Genomic DNA, 23,845 nt, shown 5'->3' on the forward strand with positions numbered 1-23,845 from the left:
TCCTGCTTAGAGCCCCGCACTGTCCTGCTTAGAGCCCCGCACTGTCCTGCTTAGAGCCCCGCACTGTCCGGATCGCCGCCTCCCACCCCCTGCGTGATTTCCACGCCAGCGATTTGACTCAATGGGTAGGACGGGCTAGATGTTTTCTACCCTTTCATTGTACTGTTTTCCTTTATGATCAGTGCGACACGCCGCTAGGACATTTTCTTTTCCTTTTTCTTTTTTTTTTTTTGAGAGAGAGAGAGAGAGAGTGCGCTCTCACGAGTGGGGGTGGGGCTGCAGGGAGGGGGGGAGGGGAGAGAGAGAGAGAGAGAGAGAATGAATCCCACCAGGCTCCACGCCCAGCAGGGAGCCGATACAAGGCTCCATCCCAAGACCCTGGGGCCATGACTCAGTTGAGCGCGCAGGTACCTCGATACCAGGACAGTTCCCACCAAGAAATGTTTTAGACACAGCGGTGCTTCGTTACACAGACCCCAGGGCTCTTCAGTGTCCTTTCACTTGGCCTACATGTTTGTACACAACCTCCTTCTCTCTGTTGACCTGTTTAGTGTCACGCTCGCACGCCTGTTAGAACGAGTAAGTGCCGCGGTGCTGGGTGGTCGGTTGGTTAAGTGTCTGTCTTTGACTCAGGTCCTGATGTCAGGGCCCTGGGATTGAGCCCCATATCTGGCTCCCTGCTCAGCGAGGAGTCTGCTTCTCTCTCCCTCTCCAGGCCTCTCTCTTTCTCGTTCTCATTCTCTCTCAAATGAAAAAATTAAAAAATTTAATTAAAAGGATATGCGCCCCATGCAGATGTAAGTAAAAAATGTTCTTGAGCCCAAGGTCTGTTGGCTGAGGAAGCCAGTAGACGTTTCAGGCAGGAATTAGACCCTATAAACATCCTAGTCATTATGCCTAGATGACTAATTTTTGTTGGTGGTGGGTGCTATTTTAGTCTTAGGATTTCCTTTAGGATGGTATTAGATAGTGTTTCAACTTTATGTCTTTTATATTTAGCCTAATACCTAATTTTTCTAGTATGACAGATGTATTTTATAGGGGGGAAAAAGTCTGTTCTCACAGAATCCAAAACATTTCTGTTCAGGTTCCATACACAAGAGGTTTGAAGAATTCAGACACATTCAAGTTTTACGAGCCCCTCAAACATTACCACTGTGTTAAGTTTCTACATTTCAAATACACACTTCTCCTGCAAATGATCTAAAGCAAATGTTTTAAACCAGGAGCAATTTTGCCACGCAAGGGGATTTGGCAACATCTGGAGCCCTTGTCGGTTGTCACGTGTGGGGAGTAGAGGCGCTGCCTGGAGAGGCCAGCAATGCTACTAGACATCCTACAGGACCCAGGACAGCGCGACACAGGGAATTACCCGGCCCCAAAGTCCATAGTGCCACTTTGACGAATCCTGATCCAAAGGAACTGAATTCCTTTTTTTTTTTTTTTTTTTTTTTTGGAAAGGCAATACGCTGCATTGACTTACCAGCATCTGGAGGATGTAGTAGCTTTTCCTGGGTCCAGGACTGCTGTCACTGCTCTCGTCTGACAGACCAAGCACCCCCTTCTAGAAAAGGAGAATGCAGTTGTCTTAGAACCTCCTTTTCCTTTCAGCCTGTGGCTTCCTTTCCAAATGGGTCCGTACTGCTCTACCCTCGGAGAAGAGCTACTCAAAGTCATTGCTGTAAGTTAGTGGCTCTGCCCAGGTATACAATGTCTTGGATAAAATGAGAACACCCCAGACAGACCTGGGGGCAAGTCAAGGGCCATCCCTCCTCCTCACCACAGCCGTGGGTCCGCACCCTTCTTGCTGTGTCTGCGCACCCCGCTCTGCGCCAGAGCCGACCTCAGCCTCCCTGCCCCGGCCCCTCCCCTTCTGGGATGTCAGAGACAGTCCAAGGTGGTCTAGGAGCCCATGTGCGAAACCCTCGACCACCCCCTCCCAGCACACGCGTGCGCGCACACAGCCAGGCCCCGAGGAGCAGCCAGCCAGGTTTTGACCTGATTTTTCTCTTCTCCCCCCTCGACGGGCTTGTGTGTGTATATTGCCAAAAATTTCCTTTTTTGAACTCAATGGGATTTCCACTTAAATCTTCAAACTGGGGCCTTTTGTGACATTTTATAATATTGAAAATGTCTTCAGCCCCTTGGATGGATTTAAGTGGATAACGATGCTGAAAATATCTCATGAAAAAAACCAATAAAAAGCATGGCTCCGACTGTACCATTATTGAAGTCGGTGATTAAAACAATGTGCTCTCGTTTCTGATACAAACCCAAAAAGAAGGTACACAGGAAGCACAGATGTCCTTTGTTAGATAACTGGACTGCTATGAACTGAGTATTTGTGTCCCCCTAAGATTCGTATATTGAATCCCTCATCCCTAGTGTGATGGTACTTGGAAGTAGGGCCTTTGGAACGTACTTAGGTCATGAGGGCAGTGCCCTCGTGAACGCAGCTTATGCCCTTATAAGAAGAGACACACAGGAGCCTGCTTCCTCTCTTTCTCTCTCTCTCTTTGCCATGTGAGGACCCAACAAGGAGCTGTTCCTCTGCAACTCATGAAGAGGTCCCTCACCAGGAACACACTGGCGGCACCTTGTTCTTGGACTTCCCCGCCTCCAGAACTATGAGAAATAAATCCTTGTTTGTTAAACCACCAGTACTATGGTATTTTGTTACAGCATTCAGAGCAGACTGACCCAAGGGCTCAGCAGGAAAAAGCACCAAGATCATCTAGCAATGACTATCCCGGTCAGATAAATGGGCAGTGGGGGCAGGTATGCTCATATTTGCCATTACGTCTAGATACAGAGAGGAGACACGTGCCTCTATCTCTGCCTGTCATCTGCTTGGAAAGAGGAAGAACTGTCTGTGGGGTTTTCTTCTTGATCATTCTTATATCCCCATACCATGGATCAACAAATATATGTTGAATAAATCACTTGTACAAATTCTAAATATCACACACGACCTTGTGTTTGATCACACCTGCCCCAGAATGGATGAGAGCCAGAGAACGATGTTGCAGAGCCCGGATGGTCAAGGTGGTGACCATGCAGACGGACTTACTAGGTCAGTAATTTGTTTGCATAAAGCAGCCTACAGCTTCCACTACTGAAATTTCTACCTTGACAAAAACAAATGATATATTAGAGACTCCTAGGGATGTCTGTAAGGAATAGGCACACAATGGAAACTGTGATGGTAGAGCCCAAACCTTTGCTCCGACCTTCCCCATCAGCAAAAGAGCGAATGCCATTCCTCCAGAGGCCTAGCAAGAAAGATATTGCCTGGCTCAAAAATGTGCTGGATTCACACATTTCATCTTAAAAATTCATGTGAATTGTGTATTTATACCACAGTAGATTTATTGTAATGTTAACATGTTTTAAATTGTCAGTTAAATTTTTCTCAAAAAAAAAATCTAGAAAACTGATAGACTTAGAAGATGACCCATGTTCATCTCGTGGGGTGGCCCACCCCTGGCCCCCCAGCAGGTCCTCTGAGGAAGCACATTATGATACACGAGAAGTGTGGGTGTAATGCCCGCAATGTGTTGGTCACTATAGCTGGTTGGATTGTGTTCCCTAAAACGACAGCCCAGTTCTAACCCTCAGTATCTGGGAATGTGATCTTATTGGGAAATAGGGTGGTCGCATATAAATAAGTTGAGGATCTTCAGATGAGTTCATCTTGTATTTAATCCAATGAGAGGGTTTTCAGACACAGAGAAACAGGGGAGAAGGTTGTATGAAGAAGGAAGTGGAGACTGGAATTATGTTGCCACAAACCAAGGACCCTACGAGCCACCAGGAGCTGGAAAGAAGCAAGAAAGCATTTTCCCCTAAAGCCTTAGGAGGGAGCATAGCCCCGCTGAAGGCTTCATTCCTCACCTTTGGCCTCCAGGAGAATGAATTTCTATTGCTTTAAGTCACCGACTTTGTGTGATTCGTTACAGCCGTCCTAGGAAAGTGATTCGCTCGGAAACTACAAAAATCACAATTCCAAAGATAATACCTCAATATTTGAACCCTGCTCCCGCCATTGAGTCGCAAGTTAGTTTTAACCACTGTTGTCGGGCAAAGTGGCAAAGCCACAGTTAGTTTTCAGTCTAGTGTCTGAACAGCCTGGGACTCCCCTCACAGATGCTTTCCAAGTAGATCTTTATCTTGAGAACATCAGAGGTGTGTTTGACCAGGTGCAGGCCATATAAGAACGAACAAATTTGGGTGAAGACCAAGAAAAATATTCTTACCTATAAAAATTGGATAATTTGTGCTTCGGAGTACTTTGGTCTGACTCCGTAATTGGCCTCAGCTGAGCACTTGACCTTGGCATTCACCTACTGTCTGTTGCCATTCTGTAGCAGTATCCAGTAGTTTGTTGAACAGTTGTGAAGATCGCCGGATGATGTATTTTCATATATTTTGAAGTATTTTAAAATAACTTAAAGGAGTAGCTCATCTGGTATTGGCAAATGTGACTCGGAAAATTAGTTCAGCATATTTTTAGACCAGGCTAGTAGACAATTAGGTCACATCCATACATGTAATCAGAAGAGCAGGAAAATGGGACACTCTCTAGCAGTGTATGTTAGAAACTTTGAAAAGTGTCCCATAGGATGCTAGAAAAGGGGGAAACATTTCAAATATGGCTGGTGAGAGAGAACTGATTGGAAAACAAAACCAAAATAAGCAGCCCATGGTGCTGGAGGAGATGTCAATGTTCTGACTTTACAAACAGCGAAAAGATAATGATCATGGCCTTGAATGGATTCAGAGACCGCTTTCCTCCTGAATTTCCGTTAGGTGGTCAAGGTCGTTCAGTCAGGGTCGCTCAGTCAGGGTGTGAGAACAGATAAAGCTCCCCTCAAGTGGGAGAAGAATGCCAGGTGCCTGAAATTACCCCTGTTTCTGGAATCTCCCCAATTCAATCCTTTCTTTTTTAGCTTCACTCTCTTTCACGCATCCTCTCCTAGAATTCCTAAAAGGGTATTAAGTTGCTACCTTCTCTGTGGAGAGCAGGAAACAGAATTAAAAGTGGCTCCGACAAGCTGTGTCTTCTCAAATCACAATGTGTCTCCTCCCTCGGGACGCTTGTTTCAAAGCAGAGAAGAGTCATTACTTGGGTTACACTGTTCTTCAAGCAAAAACTGCAAATTGGCGGTGACAGCCTTTGAATGGGTTCTTGAGCCTGACGATTTAAATTTACCATGTGAATCAATGAGAATTTAAGGAATTTGTTCTTGTGATGCACCACGTAGCTTTTAACGTGTTCGTTCTCAGAGCCCTCCCCAGCCCTCCAGCTATGGCTTTGGATTAGAACTGACATCACGCCCTACTGCAAGACCTGCCGAGCAAGAAGCGGGTTCAGTTTGTTATTGAAATTATAAAGAGAAGCAGCTAGGAATGTGTTCTTGATTGTAGGAAAAGACATTCGTCAAGGACATGGATACCATCGTCCCCTTTGTTTTGGCTAGGCTGTTCTTGAATGGCAAGTGTCTATGAAAATGTGTGGTGATTCCGCGTCCTGATAATGACATACGATTACAGTAGGTCCCCCCCACGCCCTCCCCCGTAGTCAGAGCTTGCTTCCCACAGTTCCGGTTACCTGCGGTCAGCCGTGGCCGGGCAGCAGGTGATCACCCTTCTGACGAATGCCCAGAGCTCAGCAGTCAGCCCTACGTGACTCACCTCACCTCATCTCATCGTGTGGACGTTTTATCACCTCATGTCATCACCAGAAGCAAGGAGAATCATGTGCAGTGAGATGTTTTGAGAGAGACAGAGAGGCCACATTCACATCCCTTTCAGTCCAATCAGTTGTTGCGGTTGTCTCTTTTATTGGGACCCTAGATGGAGGGTTCTGCGCTGTTTGCAGATTCAGACATCCACGGGGGGTCTTGGAACGTGTCCGCCCCCCAGACAAGGGGAGGACGACTGTAGTGTTAAAAAATAGGTTATTTAACTTTTAACCAGTACGAAGTTATGAAGTAAAATCATCCAGTGACACCTGTGACATGACTGCAGACATAGGACACTGTGGGAGGCTCTCTGGGAGAGAGACTGTAATGAGATGCATCAGAAGTTAATTTAAATCCCGATTTTGTTTCTTGTTTTCTAAAGAAACACGCCAATCTGGGAGGTAACAAATGCACAGGAGAAGGTCTGGATGGAAGCGCCCCACCGTACGGTGGTATGATGGGTGGTTTTTATGTCCTTCGTCCTTTTTTATTTCTGACTTTTCTACTGTGAGCATGTAGAACATTTATAAGCAGGAAAAATTAATTTGGAAAGATTTTAACTTGAAACCCTCTCCAACTTCCTCTCCTTTAGTAGGTCAGGAAACATGCACACGTACACAGATCTAGATCACGCGTACTTATATATGTAGTTAAATTGTTTAATAAAGCATCTATAGAATCTGAAAGAAATTAAAGTTAGTTCCTCCATAAATCGATTTTAAGGGAAAAAAATGAATTAAAATACTGATATGCGGGGAAGGGGAAAGATATACAGGGAAAGTAAGTCCCCTCTTGCCTCTTCTCCCAGGCCTCTAAACACACACACACACACTCACACACACACACACTCACACACACACACACTCACACACACACACACACACACACACGTACTGCTATACATTTCAAACCATTCAGTGTCCTTACTCGTCAGTCCGGACACAGTCCTTATTAACATTTTGCTACAGATCACTTCCATCTGCTTCTGTATCTGTGCTCGAGAACATAGCGTGTGTGTGTGTTTCCACGCACATGAGATCCCACGGTAGATACTGCTTTTCCACTGTTCTCATCTGGCAATACATCGCAGACTGCTGTCCTGGCAGTATCTAGTGCAGGAAACCACTGTACACTTGAACCAAACTGTATTAAGATTTCCCATTGGTGCATATTTGGATTGTTTTTTGCCATTATAAATAATTCTGTAGTGAATATCATGAACATTATTTTAAAAATAGAAAAACAAAGAATATTAATTTGTTGTATCTTTTTCAGGTAGGAAGAGTAGTGACCTAGTCTTGGTAATTGCTAAGGCAGGCCAGTGTTCTTCTGGTTTTATCTTGATAGAAAAGTCCATATAGGGGCGTCTGGGTGGCTCAGTGGGTTAAAGCCTCTGCCTTTGGCTCAGGTCGTGATCCCAGGGTCCTGGGATCGAGCCCCAAATTGAGCTCTCTGCTCAGCAGGGGGCCTGCTTCCCCCTCTCTCTCTGCCTGCCTCTCTGCCTACTTGTGATCTGTCAAATAAATAAATAAAATCTTAAAAAAAAAAAAAAGAAGAAAGAAAGAAAAACTAATATTGTCCTAGGTGGAAAGTATTGTAGAGACCTTCTTGAGCAGAAGGGCCTTCCCCCTTATCTAATTGAGAGTCCCTCTCTCTCCGCACCTTAAGAGGAAGTAAGTCCAACATTTCTGAAAATTCACTAATTCCTAAGTTGTTTCAGCACCCTCATTTTACCAAAAATGAATGTAGATCCTTTCTTGAAAGAGGGAGCGGATATTGTCAGAGCAAAGTGAAGAAACCTCTTTAGAACCTCAAAACGTAAGGAAGAGAGTTTTATTCATGTCTGAGAAACACGGCCTTCTCGGGGAAGAAAATGTTCCACAGTTTACCGGGTCATATACTTTGTTCACAGCTTGTAAAAGCTCAAGAGATTACATTCGCATATAGGCAGGAATCCCGAGTTTTATCATAAAAGGCATGTGAGAGCAGGAGCACTGACCAAGCTCTCGAGGACGAGATGCTCTCCTGTAGGCTACTCATTCGCAAAGCAGGTGCATGGCGCGTGCGGGACGGGCCGGCTGTCCGGCTGTCCGGCTGTCCGGCTGTCCGGTGTCGGTGTGCACAGGGATTACAGTCACGTCGTCTTAGGAATCTAAAATGGTTGCCCTTGGCTCCCCGCTCAGCAGAGAATCCATCTCCCTCTCCCTCTGCAGCCCCCTGCTGCTCGTGCTCTCTCTCTCTCTCGCTTGCTCGCTCTCTCAAATACATAAATAAAATAAAATAAAATTAAATTAAATTAAATTAAAAGTGGAGTAAAGCAAAATGGCTTCCCTTGCCTATCAGAAGTTTGGAGAGTCTTTTTCTCTCATCAGTGTAAAAGGGCGTAAGAAGGCGGGGTCGGGGGGGACAAGTGACACGGTTAACCTTGTCTCTAGAGTATCCGAATCTGGATGCCACGAAGACCAAGTGGTGCGGGCCTCGGGGTTCCTGCTGGTAAATCTCGAAGCCCAGCAAGGGCAGAATTGGGAAAACCCCGGTGGTTACTCACCGCCAGAAGTGCGAGAGCTCCGTGGAGAAAGACCAGAAGACGCACACACCGGGACATGCTGAGGTGCTGAAAGCATGAGAGAAATTTTTATTCCTGCAGATAAACATGGGCATGTACATGCATCGATGCTGTCTCGTCCGTCTTTATTGAGCACCGACTGTGTACCGTGCAAGCAGTAGAGCCCTGGCTGAGTCTGAAGCCCTGACGTTGACCCTTGCTCGCTGTGCGACTCAGGCACGTGCTCTAGCCTCTTCGTACCTCATCGTCCTCACCTATAAAGTGGGGGTAACGGTGAGAGCTATTCCGTGAGTGGTTAGGACATTTGAATGAGGTCATTAAAATAGTGCGTAGGACACAAAGGCACCTCCGGTCTAGCTGTTACTGTTGCTGCCACGCTCTGAGCCGGGCACCAGGCCCATACAGGGAAGGCCTGGCGTCAGGAACTCGTAGTCTGTTGGAGAGACGAAGTCCGAGGAAGGCGTTTCTGCCCGCACTGCTTGCTGCCTTACTCCTTGCTCACAGCGGCTGCTCATTAAATGTTTGCGGAGAGAATCCACAAACTGCCTACAGCCGGCAAGTACACCGTCCTGAACAGACCCTTGCGCAATTGTCTAGGTGGGAAGACAATTTTTTTTACCAAAAAAAAAAAAAAAAAAAAAATTGCTCCCCCCCAAAAAGCCAAAAAAATTTGCTTTATACAAAAGCAAAACCATGAGAAGGGAAAAAGTGAGAGACAAAGAGAGATGCTAAGAAAAGGCAGCAGTTGGGGGGTTGGTGGGCAGTAGTGGGGAGCGGGTAGGTCCAGTGGAGGCAGAGGAAGCCAAGTGCTGTGCCCCGGGGAGTGGGTAGAACAGAGCGGACAGGTGGAGGCACCAGTGCTTCTTGCCCCAGTGCTGGAAGCTCCTGTTTCCAGGTCATTTGCTGCCAACTTTGAGGCCACCGGTAAATGTCGTCCTAGCTAAAGTGGGTGCTTGTTGTGAGTCCAGGGCTGAGCTTGCCTTCCACCTAATCGAATGTCTGTTTGGGGGCACTTGGTTGGTTAAGCCTCTGCCTTCAGTCAGGTCGTGATCTCAGGGTCCCGGGATGGAGCCCCGCGTCGGGCTCCCTGCTCGGTGGGGAGTCTGCTGCTCCCTCTCCCTCTGCTCCTTCCACCTGCTTGTGCGCTCTCTCTCAAATAAATAAATAAAATATAAGAAAAAAAAAATCAAGTGTCTAGTGGCCCCGACTTCCCCAGGGAACAATAGCCAATAATAAAAATAACCCCCGCTGTGTCTCACACTTGCCAACTCCTTTAACTGCATTGGTTCGCGCCTCATAGCAGCGCCCTGATGGAGGGAGTATTTCTACTCCTATTTGGCAGGTGGGGACACTGAGGCACAGTGCAGCTGAATAATTTGCCCCAAGTCCTTGCTATGAAATGACCATCACGGTTCCAGCGCAAGTTCTTAGGCTGCTGTGGACTGTATTCTGCTCCCCCCAATTCATCTGCCTGCAGGTGCTAATATTGGGAGACGGGCCTCCGGGAGAGAATGAAGTCGGGATGAGGTGGTGTGGGCGGGTCCTCGCGGTCAGATGAGCCTTATCAGAGGAGACTGGAGAGACCGCCTGCTCTCGCTCCCACTCTCTCCCTCTGCCGTGGGCAGATACAGCATGAAGGCGGCCGCCTGCAACCCGGGAGGAGCTCCCCCAGCACCCAACCGTGGTGGCACCAGCCTTCAGACCCGCGAGACAGGGACGACTGCTGTTGAATCCAGCCAGCTCCTGGCACTGTGCTGGAGGAGCCAGGCTGTGACACGGGCCGCCAGGTTGCTCCTCGGGCCCCTTGGTTCTGTGTGTGGTGCAGTCCCAGGGGTTGGGGCAGCTCTGCCCCTGCGAGCCGATGTTCTGTCATGAACTATGACAACGACTACTTTGGTTTTCGTTTTCCGATGAGGCCTGGTGTCGTCCTCCGCCACCCTCCTGACCAGCACTGCCCCTGGGGGGCCACTCCCCACTCCCCACTCAGTCACCTGAATTGAGGAGAGGCAGCTGGACAGACTCTCTGGAGACAGATGAAGCTACCACTCTGTTGTACTGGCTGAGCGATATGGACCCCCAAAGGTGACCCCTCCACCCCTCCCAAGGATATTGTCTGACATTCCGCCTTCACAGAACCATTCCTTTGCATTAACACTGCTTCTCCTATCAATTCAATTCCATAAACATTGACTGAGCGCTGTGCAAGGCGGCAGGACATAGACATGAAAGATAGCATCTTTGATACTGAAGGCTTAGCGGGTCTGCCAGTTCCTCGGGTCCCTTCTGAGTCAGGAAAACCAACCTTGCTGGTACGAGCACGTTGCAAGGGACCTGCTCAGTAAGAATGGTCTGTCTCGGGGACAAGGAAGCCCCCACATTGGGTCGGGGACAATGAGAATTGAAACCAGTCTCGCCTGGAGAGAGAATAGAGGTAAATACATTCCCAGGGTCCCTACATCTAAAGAACGACCAGAAATCTAGAGATTTCTCCCAAAAACCTTCCAGAAGTCTAGAGAACCATCTCAGGAAAGTTAGGCCAAGTGAGGAGCTATGTCATGATAATAAATTTTTTAAAAAAGAGTAAATAATAACAAATGAAATAATAACAAAACAAACCCTTACTAAACTCTCATTACAAATGAGGCGGTCTCGTTGGCTCTTTGTAAACATGCTACAAAATGGGTTTTAAGAACCATTAAACAGTAAACTTTTAAATAAGTAACTGGCATGTGTTTAAATGACCTGTTCTGTTAATAGTTTGTTTTTATTAAAAGATTTTATTTGTTCGTTTGAAAGAAAGAGACAGAGAGAGCACAGGCAGGGGAGAGACAGGGAGAGAGGGAGCAGCAGGCTCCCTGCTAACTGGGAACCCGATGCAGGGCTTGATCCCAGGCCCCGGGGATCATGCATGAGCTGAAGGCAGCAGCTTAACCATTTAAACCACCCGGCCTTCCTCCGATAGTTTTTTAAAAAAGCTTGGCTGGAACAACTTTAGACAAGCTACAGTAGGGCGCCTGGATGGCTCCGTTGGTTGAGACTCGGCCTTCGGCTCAGGTCATGGTCCCTGAGAGTCTGGACGGAGCCCCCGGTGCGGTCCCGGGCCGCCTGCTCCGCGCGGAGTCGCCGCGTCCCCCGACCCTCCCTGTCTCGGGCTCGCTCGCTCTCTTCCATGCTCACTCTCAAATACAGAAATGAGTAAAATCTTAAAAAAACAAACAATGAAAAGAAAAGCTACCGTAAACAACCTGAGCACAATGTCCTTTTTGGCTCCTAAATGGTCAGACCGGTCTGCAGGTGTGGGACTGGTCTGTTTTCTTCTGCTGTTAAACGGAGCGCTCCTGCAGCGTCCGGCAGAGGCAGAAACGCACCGTAGGGCTACTGCCTCGTCATTCTGAGCTGGACGCAGCAAGACATGTAAGGAAAAGTCTTTCTTAGCCACACACTTTGCTGCTTCTGGGTCTGCCTTTTCCCTCCAGCAAAATGGCAAGGGCAGAGCAGGAGGGAGAAAGAACTGGAAGCCCAGGAGGCCTCGTCAACAGAGCAGCTCACCTCAGGTCCCTGACTGTTTGTTTGTTTGTTTGTTTGTTTCCACCACACGTGTAATCCACGAAACCCTTTGAGCCCGTACCACATATCCATACTGTAAACGAAATTTATAACTTAATCGTTTATCAGTTTTAGGCATGTTCCATGACATATATACTATGTACCTTATAGAGCTCACTAAAAAACAAGTTTTGAAGTAAGGGATTTAAAATACACAAATTCCAAAAGTCTTTTCCTGCTCTGCTGGGTCTGGCTGCCCACTCTCAGACACAAACACGCTGCTCTTACTCTAGCGACCACCGCATCTGCTACGTCCCCCAGAATCCCCCAGAATCGCTCCAGGTCCAAGTGAGGCCTGAGCGTTCACTACATCCAGAAAAAGTCCACGGATTAGAGGACAGACACTTCCCTCCAGACCCCTCGAGACTTACCTGCTGCCACTGGAGTGTTCTAAGACAAGCCGAAGATTCTGTCAGAAAGCAACCCCTACAAGGCGTTCCCTTGACCCCATGGAACACTCCTGGCAAAGAATTCTGTGGTTTTGTGTGTTTTCTGTGTAAGAGACTTTACAGCACATGATGTCAGGGCGCCACAGTCTGTTTTCCGGATTTGTTTTGAGAGAATTGCTTACCCCTGGCTTTGCAGCCAACCACACTGCCCCTCTTGGCACATAATTATATAGAAGCTCCCAGAGCTGGCTGGGGCCAGGTCTATGGTGCGCAGATCAGTGAATTCCTAACCACCAGTGAACCCCTACGACAAACAAAGCCAGCCCTGTAGACAGGTTAGCATTTGAAATCTTGTACATGTCAGTTTTATTTTTTTTCAATCGACTGGTTAAAAACTTACAATTGTTGTCAGAGAAAAATAAAAGGCAGATATCAAATTCTAATTAAACAAACTTCATTCAGTTCTATCACATCTTCTGTGCTGGCTTTTATCTCAGACATTATTTTGTTATTCAGAGATCTAAAATCTGCTCAGTCTTCGTTATAAAAATTCTTCCAGCTCAGGACGTAAACAATACTTGCTTCTCCTGTCCTACGTTGCTTCGAACAAATGCCAGGAAAACACAAAATGTTATGTTTGGTGGAGACATAGAAATGCACCAGAACGTGGGGTGCCTGGGTGGCTCATTCAGTTAAGCCTCTGCCTTCAATTCAGGTCATGATCCCCAGGATCCTGGGGTTGAGTCCCGTATTACACCCCGCATCTTCAGGATCCCCACTTGGTGGGGAGTCTGTTTCTTTTATTTATTTATTTATTTATTTATTTATTTATTTATTTATTAAAGATTTTATTTATTTATTTGACAGAGAGAAATCACAAGTAGATGGAGAGGCAGGCAGAGAGAGAGAGAGGGAAGCAGGCTCCTTGCTGAGCAGAGAGCCCGATGCTGGACTCGATCCCAGGACCCTGAGATCATGACCTGAGCTGAAGGCAGCGGCTTAACCCACTGAGCCACCCAGGCGCCCCGGGGAGTCTGTTTCTTCCTTTCTCTCTCCCTATGTGCACACTCTCTCTCTCTCTCTCAAATAAGTAAGTAGATTTTTTTTAAAAAATGTACCAGAACATGTACACATATAAATCCTGCCAAGGAAGTTCATAGAACAGAATTTTCTAGAGTGCAAACTTGTATCTTGCACAAGTACATATGAGAAGTACTTTGACTGCTAGCAGAGGAAGCCGAGGAAGCTTATGCCCAGTCTTACTTTAGCAGACTTTCCAGCACATTCTAACACACCGTCAAGCTGCAACAGGCAGCTTCAGTCAGGGGGTCCCACACCAGCTGCTCCTGACCCTGGACCCACACCCACGGTGGGAGACCATCTTCACCCAGAGCTGCTCATGGGGTCTGCTAGCTAAGCCAGCCTCTGCGGCGACCAGAAGAGCACACAGCCGGCTTCCGAGAGCCATGCAGAGCAACGGCGCTCAAATCTGGATGCACGTGAGAACCTCTGGGCACTTTTAAAATACTGATGTCCTGGTTCCTTCCCCAACCCCAATTTTCCATTCAGTCGGTCTGGGATAAGATTTGGAGTGATTTTTAAAGGTTTCTAGATGACTTGAAGGTGGAGTCAGGGCTGGGAAGTGCTGGGGAGGCTTTTCCTTCCTTGAATCAGCCTTCAAGGTGGATGTGACTGTAGCCTTCATTAACCAGGTAAATCTTTGCTTTACTGAGTACTTAATTTGCCTCAGTACTTTGATCATGAGACTATAATGCATAGCCTTTCAGGTACCTGCTATACATTCAACTATGCCTTGTTGTGTTTAACCCCACCCTCCCACGTAGAGCAAATACCGCCTCTCGAAGCCACGAAATCCCATGAGGACGGAGGTGTGGGATGTCTTGCTGCTTCTGTTTCCCTAGGGACGAGTACCAAGTAGATTTTAAAAAATGATTTGTCGAGGGGCGCCTGGGTGGCTCAGTGGGTTAAGCCTCTGCCTTCGGCTCAGGTCATGGTCTCAGGGTCCTGGGATCGAGCCCCACATCGGGCTCTCTGCTCCGCAAGCAAGGAGCCTGCTTCCCCCTCTCTCTCTGCCTGCCTCTCTGCCTACTGATCTCTATCAAATAAATAAATAAAATCTTTAAAAAATATTATTTGTTGAATGGGTTGATGATTGAACAGAGAAAACTAAGACCATATATTGGGCTCCTGAACTCAAATACATTGAATGATAGAATCTGGATGAAACCCGTCTCTGAGTGTGAGAGGAGATGAGATGGAGTCTGATCGGATACGTGATAACAGAGGTAAATGTTAGGTCCGGTTCTTCAGTCCAAGGGCGCAGGGACAGAAGACACCAAACACATTTTCAGAAATGCATGAAAGGACTTAGTGGTTGCCCCAAAAGACAATTTTAGCCCCAGATCATATTAATAGATGTAGGGTCTAGGTTGTAGGAGGTGATCATTTCCTCTTTGTCATTTTCTAGATCACATCTGCGGCATTACGTGGACCTTCTGAAACCCACCATCAAGAGTGGGAACCTTATAAAAACTAGAGTATATTTGGAAAAGACCCCTGGGATATGATAAGAAACTGAGCCATGTCATAAAGAGGATGGTGAAGGGCTTGGGAATGTTTGCTTAGAGAAACTGGAGGCTGTGAGGTTATCTTTATATATCTAAGGTGTTATCATGGGGTAGACAGGCTAGATTTATTCAATATGACCCCCAAAGAGTTGAGCTAGGACCAAATTTTAGTACCATACAAAGAATAACTTTTCCTCAATCAAAGCTATCCAAGAAAGGACTATGGTGAAAAAATAATGAATACTGTTTTTCTGAAAATAAATAAATTAATTTATATTAAAAAATTAAGTGTTTTTACATTTTCAAAGATAAAAAAATAAAATAACTAAATAAATGACAGCAATATAGACTGCATACTTTTAAATATATACGCTCAGTAGTAAACATCGAATGTGATGTGCATCTGAGGCATCCAAGTGGAAATGCTCTGTATGTATTGTACTTACGGGTCTGGGATTTGGAGAAAATCTGGAATAAAGATATAAAATTGAGAATAAAAAAAAAAAAAGAAAGAAAGGACTATGGAATGGGCTATCCTGTACAGGGTGAGTTCTCCATTGCTAGAAGGTACTCTGCCGATGTCTGTATGTCAATGGTGTTGTGGAGGACCCTGGGGGTCTTGTTTAAATGCCAACACTCCACTCTGGAGTGGAGACTGCTCTCTCTGCATTTCTAACAAGCTCCCAGATAATGTCGACTCTGTGGTCTTCAAAATCATTTTTGAGCCTGAGACTCAGGTTTTTATGAAATAGATACATGTCCTTTCCTACAAGAACTCCACTCCCTTTCCCTTCTAGTGTGGCCCTATGGCGACCATTTGTGAGGAGAGAAATCTCCCCGATGAGGGCAAAGTCCTCTAGGAAGGCCATACAATGATTTTTCCACATGGAGGAACAGAAGGGACTAATACACTGTGGTCATTGTTCTTAATTAGGAGCTATGAAGGTTACTGTTCTCTTTCCTGGAAAACAGACCACATCTTTGCACAGATGGGGCATGAGTAACATCTGTAAACTCTTTCTTGTTCCCCTTTGCTTTGCATATCTGCATAGACAGATGAGGGAGAGACCTGGAACTTTGGCTCCCAAATAAGGCAAAAGGAAATTTTAGGGCATTTCCCCCTGGCTTCATCAATTTCTGTCACAATTAAATAGGTCAGGACAGCGTCCCCTCTTGCTGGAAACAAACAGTAACCTCTTCAAGGGCTTGGATAACAGCTGGGGACAGAATCCTCCTGTCACGGCCCCCTCCCATCTCCCCAAGTTTGGCAGACTCCGCAGCCTGTGCACTCCGCTCCAATATTGCTTTCTTTCTTCCTTTGTTGCAGAGCCTCTGACTTTTAGCTGGGCATAGGACTTCCGAGAAGAAAAACTTTTGATCTTATTTCCTAAATTCCTTTGTTCATTTTCCTGATCCCAATTTAAAATGCCAATAATGGTAGAAAATAACATTTCACTTGGGAATGACATAGTGATACAAACATTTTTAATGAAGCACTGTCATTTTATCCACGATGTAGAAAAGGATACACTGTCGTAAAAGGCGCAACTAGACAAAGCTCTTTGCTCTACAGCTGTGGTATTAAACAAGATGGCTAGAGGAAGAAGACATTGTCTTTGGCCTTGAAATTCCTGCAGAAGTTTATGACTCATGAATCTCCACGTCTGTCAGGGGTATGAGGGACTGTTTGGTCGGGATTCAAAGGAGAGACTGGTGGAAATGGTGGCATGGGGACTACAGTAGTAGGTCTGCTCATTGGTGGTTTCCTCTGATAAAACAAAAGTCAAGACAAAAACGCATTTATAAGGGCACCGGGGCGGCTCAGTCGGTTAAGCATCTACCTTCGTCTCAGGTCATGATCCCAGGGTCCTGGGATTGAACCCTGCATCGGGCTCCCTGCTCAGTGGGGAGTCTGCTTCTCCCTCTCCTTCTGCCCCTGCTGCAACTGTCTCTCCCTCTCTATCGAATAAATAAATAAAATCTTTAAAAAAATGCATTTATAAAAACTCAGTATATACATATTACATAGCTGTTACTTATATAACAAAAAATGCCTTACAATTTATATAGGTAAGGAGGGAAGAATTTTCAGCTAACATCATATTTTTTTTTAGTTCCATTAACTTATTATCAACTTTCTCTAATTTTCTATGTGTGTGACAGTTAATCGGTGGAATTTCAACTGCTTTTATCTGATCTTTAAAAAGAAAATCAAGTATTGTCTTTCCAACCTCGTTGTCCCAGCTCATCCTCCCAGGAAGAAAAACTAGACATTTTTTTAAGCATAGTTCTGAAGGTTGTAGAGTTCTAAGTGAGGCTTTAGAGACTCAAGATTGGCAAGAATCCCAAGAAGGCATTTTCCTCTGTTCTTCTCAAGGAAATTGATGATGCCAAAAGTAGAGTAAAAGGCTGAGAAGCTGAGCAGAACTTTTGAAAAACTTACAAGCGGTGGGTGATAAAATTTCAAATTCGGGGGTCGCCTGGGTGGCTCAGTGGGTTAGGGCTTCTGCCTCCGGCTCAGGTCATGATCCCGGGGTTCTGGGATTGAGCCCCGCATCGGGCTCTCTGCTCAGCAAGGAGCCTGTTTCCCCCCCTCTCCACCTGCCTCTCTGCCTACTTGTGATCTCTGTCTGTCAAATAAATAAATAAAATCTTTTTAAAAAATTTCAGTCAATTGCTCTAACATCAGATTAAATACAACTGAAGACAGAATTAATGAACAGAAGATAGACCAGAAGAAAATATTCATACTGAGCCAAACAAAAGGATAGCAAATATAGAAAATAGCAGAAGAGACATAGAGAGTCAGAGTGAAGGTTGGGTGTGTGTCCGAAGTTTAAGAAGCATACAGAGCATAACGCAGATGGAGTCTTCCATCAGATAAAGGCTCATAATTTGGAAAAAAAATGGTTAAAGACTGAATAAGCCCCATGAATCCCAAGGAAGAGAAATACAAACAACTACACATTACAGTAAGACTACTGAAACACAGAAATTAAAAAAAAATTTTAGAGATATTTTAAAAATCAAAGTTATGTGGATTTTAAATGAATGTTTTCAGGGTGCCTGGGTGGCTCAATGGATTAAGCCGCTGCCTTCGGCTCAGGTCATGATCTCAGGGTCCTGGGATCGAGTCCTGCATCGGGCTCTCTGCTCAGCGGGGAGCCTGCTTCCCTCTCTCTCTCTCTCTGCCTGCCTCTCTGTCTACTTGTGATTTCTCTCTGTCAAATAAATAAATAAAATCTTAAAAAAAAAATGAATGTTTTCTTTCTTAATTTCCTTCTCAGATATTTTTAGTAGGAAACAGACAATGGTAGCTTTGAGAACTGTTAGTTAATAACTGCCTTCAACATTTTCAAGAAATCATAACACTTTTCAAACAGATTCATGAATTTTAGTTATCTCCTTAATTAGCAATTCTGTTAACATTTCTGTAACCTTTTTAGTTCCCCAGGAATTATTTAAGGCTTAATTACAAATAAGATACACAGGCACACCTGGGTGGCTCAGAGGGTTAAGCCTCTGCCTTCGGCTCAGGTCATGATCCCGGGGTTCTGGGATCGAGCCCTGCATCGGACTCTCTGCTCAGCAGGGAGCCTGCTTCCTCCTCTCTCTCCCTGCCTCTCTGCCTACTTGTGATCTCTGTCTGTCAAATAAATACATGAAATCTTTTAAAAAATAAGATATATATGGGAAATCAGCCAGTGTTGTGCTGACAAAAACCCTCAAAATACATTTCACACTTCCTTGTCTTTCCCTTTCTTTTCGAGAACCTTCACTCTTCCTTCAAGTCTTGAAAATGCTAGAAATGTCACAAATGGAAACTTACGCAGGTGCTCCAGTATTTCGATAATCTCTGAAGGAGCTGTGAGAGAATAAAAGGTGACATGGCATTTAATTGTTCAGAAATTTTGTTTCAGTTCAAATATATTTTTGAATGTTCTGAAAAAAAAGTGGGACATTTCTAAGAAGAACTTGCACAATTGCTTTAAGGTCTATGAATAGTAAAGAGGCTTGTTGTAACCACATAGAGGGGAGACCAGAAGGTAGCTGAGATGAGCAACAGTACAAATTTCTCCAGATAGTAACTCAAGTTGAAAAACAACCAGCGGTCTAGAAACATAGTGATTTATCTGCCTTTGTATTCAGACTACAAAAGGAAAGGGAAGTGGAAAGCCCAAGTGGGGAGCAGAGAGCTATGTGCTTTGGCAATTCTCTCTAAGCAAAACCCCAGCTTTTAAAGATACTCCAAGCATCTCAGGAAGCAAGCAGTATACCAAGAGGCCATGATCTATAGAACAAAACCTATGCTGAAGACAATTAGTGAAAGTTAGTGTAAATTTGTCTCTGAGCTTGCTTGGCAAAAAAAGTCAAAATTTGTCAGTTGAGATAAAATCCTTTAAAAGGAATGAACCTGGAGGAGGAGCCAAGATGGCAGAGGATTAGCAGGCTGACATCAGGTAGTAAACCAGCTAGATAGCTTATCAATCCGTTGCGAACACCTACAAATCCAACAGGAGATTGAAGACAAGAGCAGCAACAATTCTAGAAACAGAACATCGACCACTTTCTGAAAGGTAGGACCGGCGGAGAAGTGAATCCAAAGTGACGGGAAGGTAGACCACGGGGGGGAGGGGCCGGCTCCCAGCAAGCGGCGAAGCAACAGAGCACAAAATCAGGACTTTTAAAAGTCTGCTCTGGGGGCGCCTGGGTGGCTCAGTGGGTTAAAGCCTCTGCCTTCAGCTCAGGTCATGATATCAGGGTCCTGGGATCGAACCCCACATCAGGCTCTCTGCTCAGCCAGGAGCCTGCTTCCTCCCCTCTTTCTGCCTACTTGTGATCTCTGTCTGTCAAATAAATAAATAAAATCTTAAAAAAAAAAAAAAGTCTGCTCTGTACAGAGTGACTCCATCTTGGGTAAATAGCCATTTTGTTGTTTGTGCAGAAAACTTAAATTTACTCTCCTCCCCCAGAGAAACTTACTAAGAAGCAAGTCCAGGAAACCAGTAAAATGTAGTCGGCTAGTTCCTGATAACAGAGCCCAGAATACAAGGACGAGTCAGGCCGGATAGAAACATGTAATCAGTTCGAAGTACTGTTTGTAACGGTGAGAAGGTCTTGCCCAAACCTAAATGACCGCATGTTGGGAAGGACGACGACCTTATTGTTCACACTGAATATGTTAACTGACTAAGCCTTCCCAGAAAGTACTGTTTGTAACTGTCCTAGTGTGGAGGCATCTTGAATAACACGTCACCAGATGGGATGAAACTAGCCAGTCAACAAGAGACACACAAACCCGGTGGGTTGAGTTACCAAGACACGGGCTGCAGTTTCACCCAATAAAAGGTAGCCTGTAAGCTGGGGAGGGGTCGCCCTCTTCGGCGGCCCTGGCCAGTCAGTCTGACTTCTCATGCTTGGCATAGAATAGAGCTTTGCATAATCTTTGCAAAATCTCTCCACTTTCTTTTTCTTTATTCTTCTAACCAACTTACTTTATAAACTCCTTTTTTAGAAATTAAAACAATTTTGTTTTCATCTGTATAGGCATATTCCATCCCTTCATTGTGTTTACCTTTATATATGTTTTTCCTTCTTTAAGATTTTGGGAGCTAGTTTCTTCTAAGAGACCAAGATACTCCCAAAATTAAGTGGGTGACCCTGTTCTAGTCATCAGTCTAATATATATATATTTTTTCTTTTTTATACTTTTTAAATTTGTTTTCTTTTTTTAAAATGTTTTTTTTCTGAACTTCTTTTTGTCCCCCCCCCCCCGATTTGGGGTCTCTTCTGATTTGGTTAAAGAACATTTTCCTGAGGTCTTTGCCACCCTTTTAGTATTTTCTTTGCTCCTTCATATATTCTTATCTGGACAAAATGACAATACAGAAAAACTCACCACAAAAAAAAGAACAACAGGCAATACTGAAGGCTAGGGACCTAATCAATATGGACAAGGGTAATATGTCAGATCTAGAGTTCAGAATGACAATTCTCAAGGTTCTAGCTGGGCTTGAAAAAGGCATGGAAGATATTAGAGAAACCCTCTCTGGGGAGATAAAAGCCCTTTCTGGAGAAATAAAAGAACTAAAATCTAACCAAGTTGAAATTAAAAAAGCTATTAATGAGGTGCAATAAAAAATGGAGGCTCTTACTGCTAGGATAAATGAGGCAGAAGAAAGAATTAGTGATATAGAAGACCAAATGGTAGAGAATAAAGAAGCTGAGCAAAAGAGAGACAAAAAAAAAAATACTGGACCACGAAGGGAGAATTCAAGAGATAAGTGATACCATAAGACGAAACAACATTAGACTAATTGGGATTCCAGAAGAAGAAAGAGAGAGGGGAGCAGAAGGAATATTGGAGAGAATTATTGGAGAGAATTTCCCTAATATGGCAAAGGGAACAAGCATCAAAATCCAGGAGGTGCAGAGAACCCCCTCAAAATCAATAAGAATAGGTCCATACCCCATCACCTAATAGTAAAATTTACAAGTCTTAGTGACAAAGAGAAAATCCTGGAAGCAGCCCTGGAAAAAAGTCTGTAACATAGAATGGTACAAATATTAGATTGGCAGCAGACTTATCTACAGAGACCTGGCAGGCCAGAAAGAACTGGCATGATATATTCAGAGCACTAAATGAGAAAAACATGCAGCAAAGAATACTATATCCAGCTAGGCTATCATTGAGAATAGAAGGAGAGATAAAAAGCTTCCAGAACAAACAAAAACTGAAAGAATTTTCAAACACCAAACCAGTTCTACAGGAAATATTGAAAGGGATCCTCTAAGCAAAGAGAGAGCCTAAAAGTAGTAGATCAGAAAGGAACAGACAATATACAGTAACAGTCACCTTACAGGCAATGCAATGGCACTAAACTCATATCTCTCAATAGTACCCTGAATTGGGCTAAATGCCCCAATCAAAAGGCACAGGGTATCAGAATGGATAAAAAAAAAATAAAACCCATCAATATGCTGCCTGCAATAAAATCATTTTAGACCCAAAGACAGAGGGGATGGAAAACAATTTACCATGCTAATGGACATCAGAAGAAAGCAGGAGTAGCAATCCTTATATCAGATCAATTAGATTTTAAGCCAAAGACTATAATAAGAGATGAGGAAGGACACTATATCATACTCAAAGGGTCTGTCCAACAAGAAGATCTAACAATTTTAATTATCTATGCCCCTAACATGGGACCAGCCAACTATATAAACCAATTAATAACAAAATCAAAGAAACACATCAACAGTAATACAAGAATAGTAGGGGACTTTAACACTCCCCTCACTGAAATGGACAGATCATCCAAGCAAAAGATCAACAAGGAAATAAAGGCCTTAAATGACACACTGGACCAGATGGATATCACAGATATATTCAGAACATTTCATCCCAAAGCAACAGAATACACATTCTTCTCTAGTGCACATGGAACATTCTCCAGGATAGATCACATCCTGGGTCATAAATCAGGTCTCAACAGGTATCAAAAGATTGGGATCATTCACTGCATATTTTTAGACCACAATGCTCTGAAGCTAGAACTCAATCACAAGAGGAAATTTGGAAAGAGCCCAAATACATGGAGACTAAACAGCATCCTTCTAAAGAATGAATGGGTCAATCAAGAAATTAAAGAAGAATTGAAAAAATTCATGGAAACAAATAATAATGAAAACACAACAGTTCAAAATCTGTGGGACACAATAAAGGCAGTCCTGAGAGGAAAATATATAGCAATACAAGCCTTTCTCAAGAAACAAGAAAGGTCTCAAATACACAACTTAATCCCACACCTAAAGGAGCTAGAGAAAGAACAACAAAGAAAGCCTATACCCAGCAGACGAAAAATAATGAAGATCAGAGCAGAAATCAATGAAATAGAAACCAAAAAAAAAAAAAAAACACAATAGAACAAATCAACAAAACTAGGAGCTGGTTCTTTGAAAGAATTAATAATATTGATAAACCCCTGGCCAGACTTATCAAAAAGAAAAGAGAAAGGACCCAAATAAATAAAACCATGAATGAAAGAGGAGAGATCACAACCAACACCAAAGAAACACAAACAATTATAAGAACATACTATGAGCAACTCTATGCCAACAAATTTGACAATCTGGAAGAAATGGATGCATTCCTAGAGACATATAAACTACCACAACTGAACCAGGAAGAAAGAGAAAACCTGATCAGTAAGGATTGAAACAGTCATCAAAAATCTCCAAACAAAAACTCAGGGCCAGACGGCTTCCCAGGAGAATTCTACCAAACATTTAAAGAAGAATTAATACCTATTCTCCTGAAACTGTTCCAAAAAAACAGAAATGGAAGGAAAACTTCCAAACTCATTTTATGAGGCCAGCACCACCTTGATCCCAAAACCAGACAAGGATCCCATCAAAAAAGAGAATTACAGACCAATATCCTTGATGAACACTGATGCAAAAATTCTCACCAAAATACTAGCCAATAGTATCCAACAGTACATTAAAAGAATTATTCACCATGACCAACTGGGATTTATTCCAGGGCTGCAAGGTTGGTTCAACATCCACAAATCAATCAATGTGATACAATACATTAATAAAAGAAAGAACAAGAACCATATGATACTCTCAATAGATGCTGAAAAAGCATTTGACAAAGTACAGCATCCCTTCCTGATCAAAACTCTTCAAAGTGTAGGGATAGAGGGCACATACCTCAATATTATCAAATCCATCTATGAAAAACCCACTGCAAATATCATTCAATGGGGAAAAACTGAGAGCTTTTCCACTAAGGTCGGGAACAGAGCGGGGATGTCCATTATCACCACTGCTATTCAACATAGTACTAGAAGTCCTATCCTCAGCAATCAGACAACAAAAAGAAATTAAAAGCATCCAAATCAGCAAAGAGTGATAGTTTGACTTCTTCTTTGCTGATTTGGATGC

The 23,845-nt window shown here is 44.2% G+C and overlaps 1 protein-coding gene across 1 annotated transcript in view; it reads right to left on the reverse strand.

Moving 5' to 3' along the window:
- The window catches only part of LOC132002909 (cuticle collagen 1-like), a 13,793-nt gene extending 1,293 nt beyond the window's left edge, over positions 1-12,500 (reverse strand). The window contains exons 1-3 of the mRNA XM_059378220.1: positions 12,288-12,500; positions 8,293-8,358; positions 1,484-1,564 (exon numbers count right to left, since the gene is read on the reverse strand). Coding sequence (XP_059234203.1) covers positions 1,484-1,564; positions 8,293-8,349 — 138 coding nt within the window. The 5' untranslated portion in view covers positions 8,350-8,358; positions 12,288-12,500. The remainder of the gene's footprint in view (positions 1-1,483; positions 1,565-8,292; positions 8,359-12,287) is intronic.
- Positions 12,501-23,845: the final 11,345 nt, after the last annotated feature.

This window comes from Mustela nigripes, chromosome 1, assembly GCF_022355385.1.
Source record: "Mustela nigripes isolate SB6536 chromosome 1, MUSNIG.SB6536, whole genome shotgun sequence".
In the NCBI taxonomy this organism is placed as follows: domain Eukaryota; kingdom Metazoa; phylum Chordata; class Mammalia; order Carnivora; family Mustelidae; genus Mustela; species Mustela nigripes.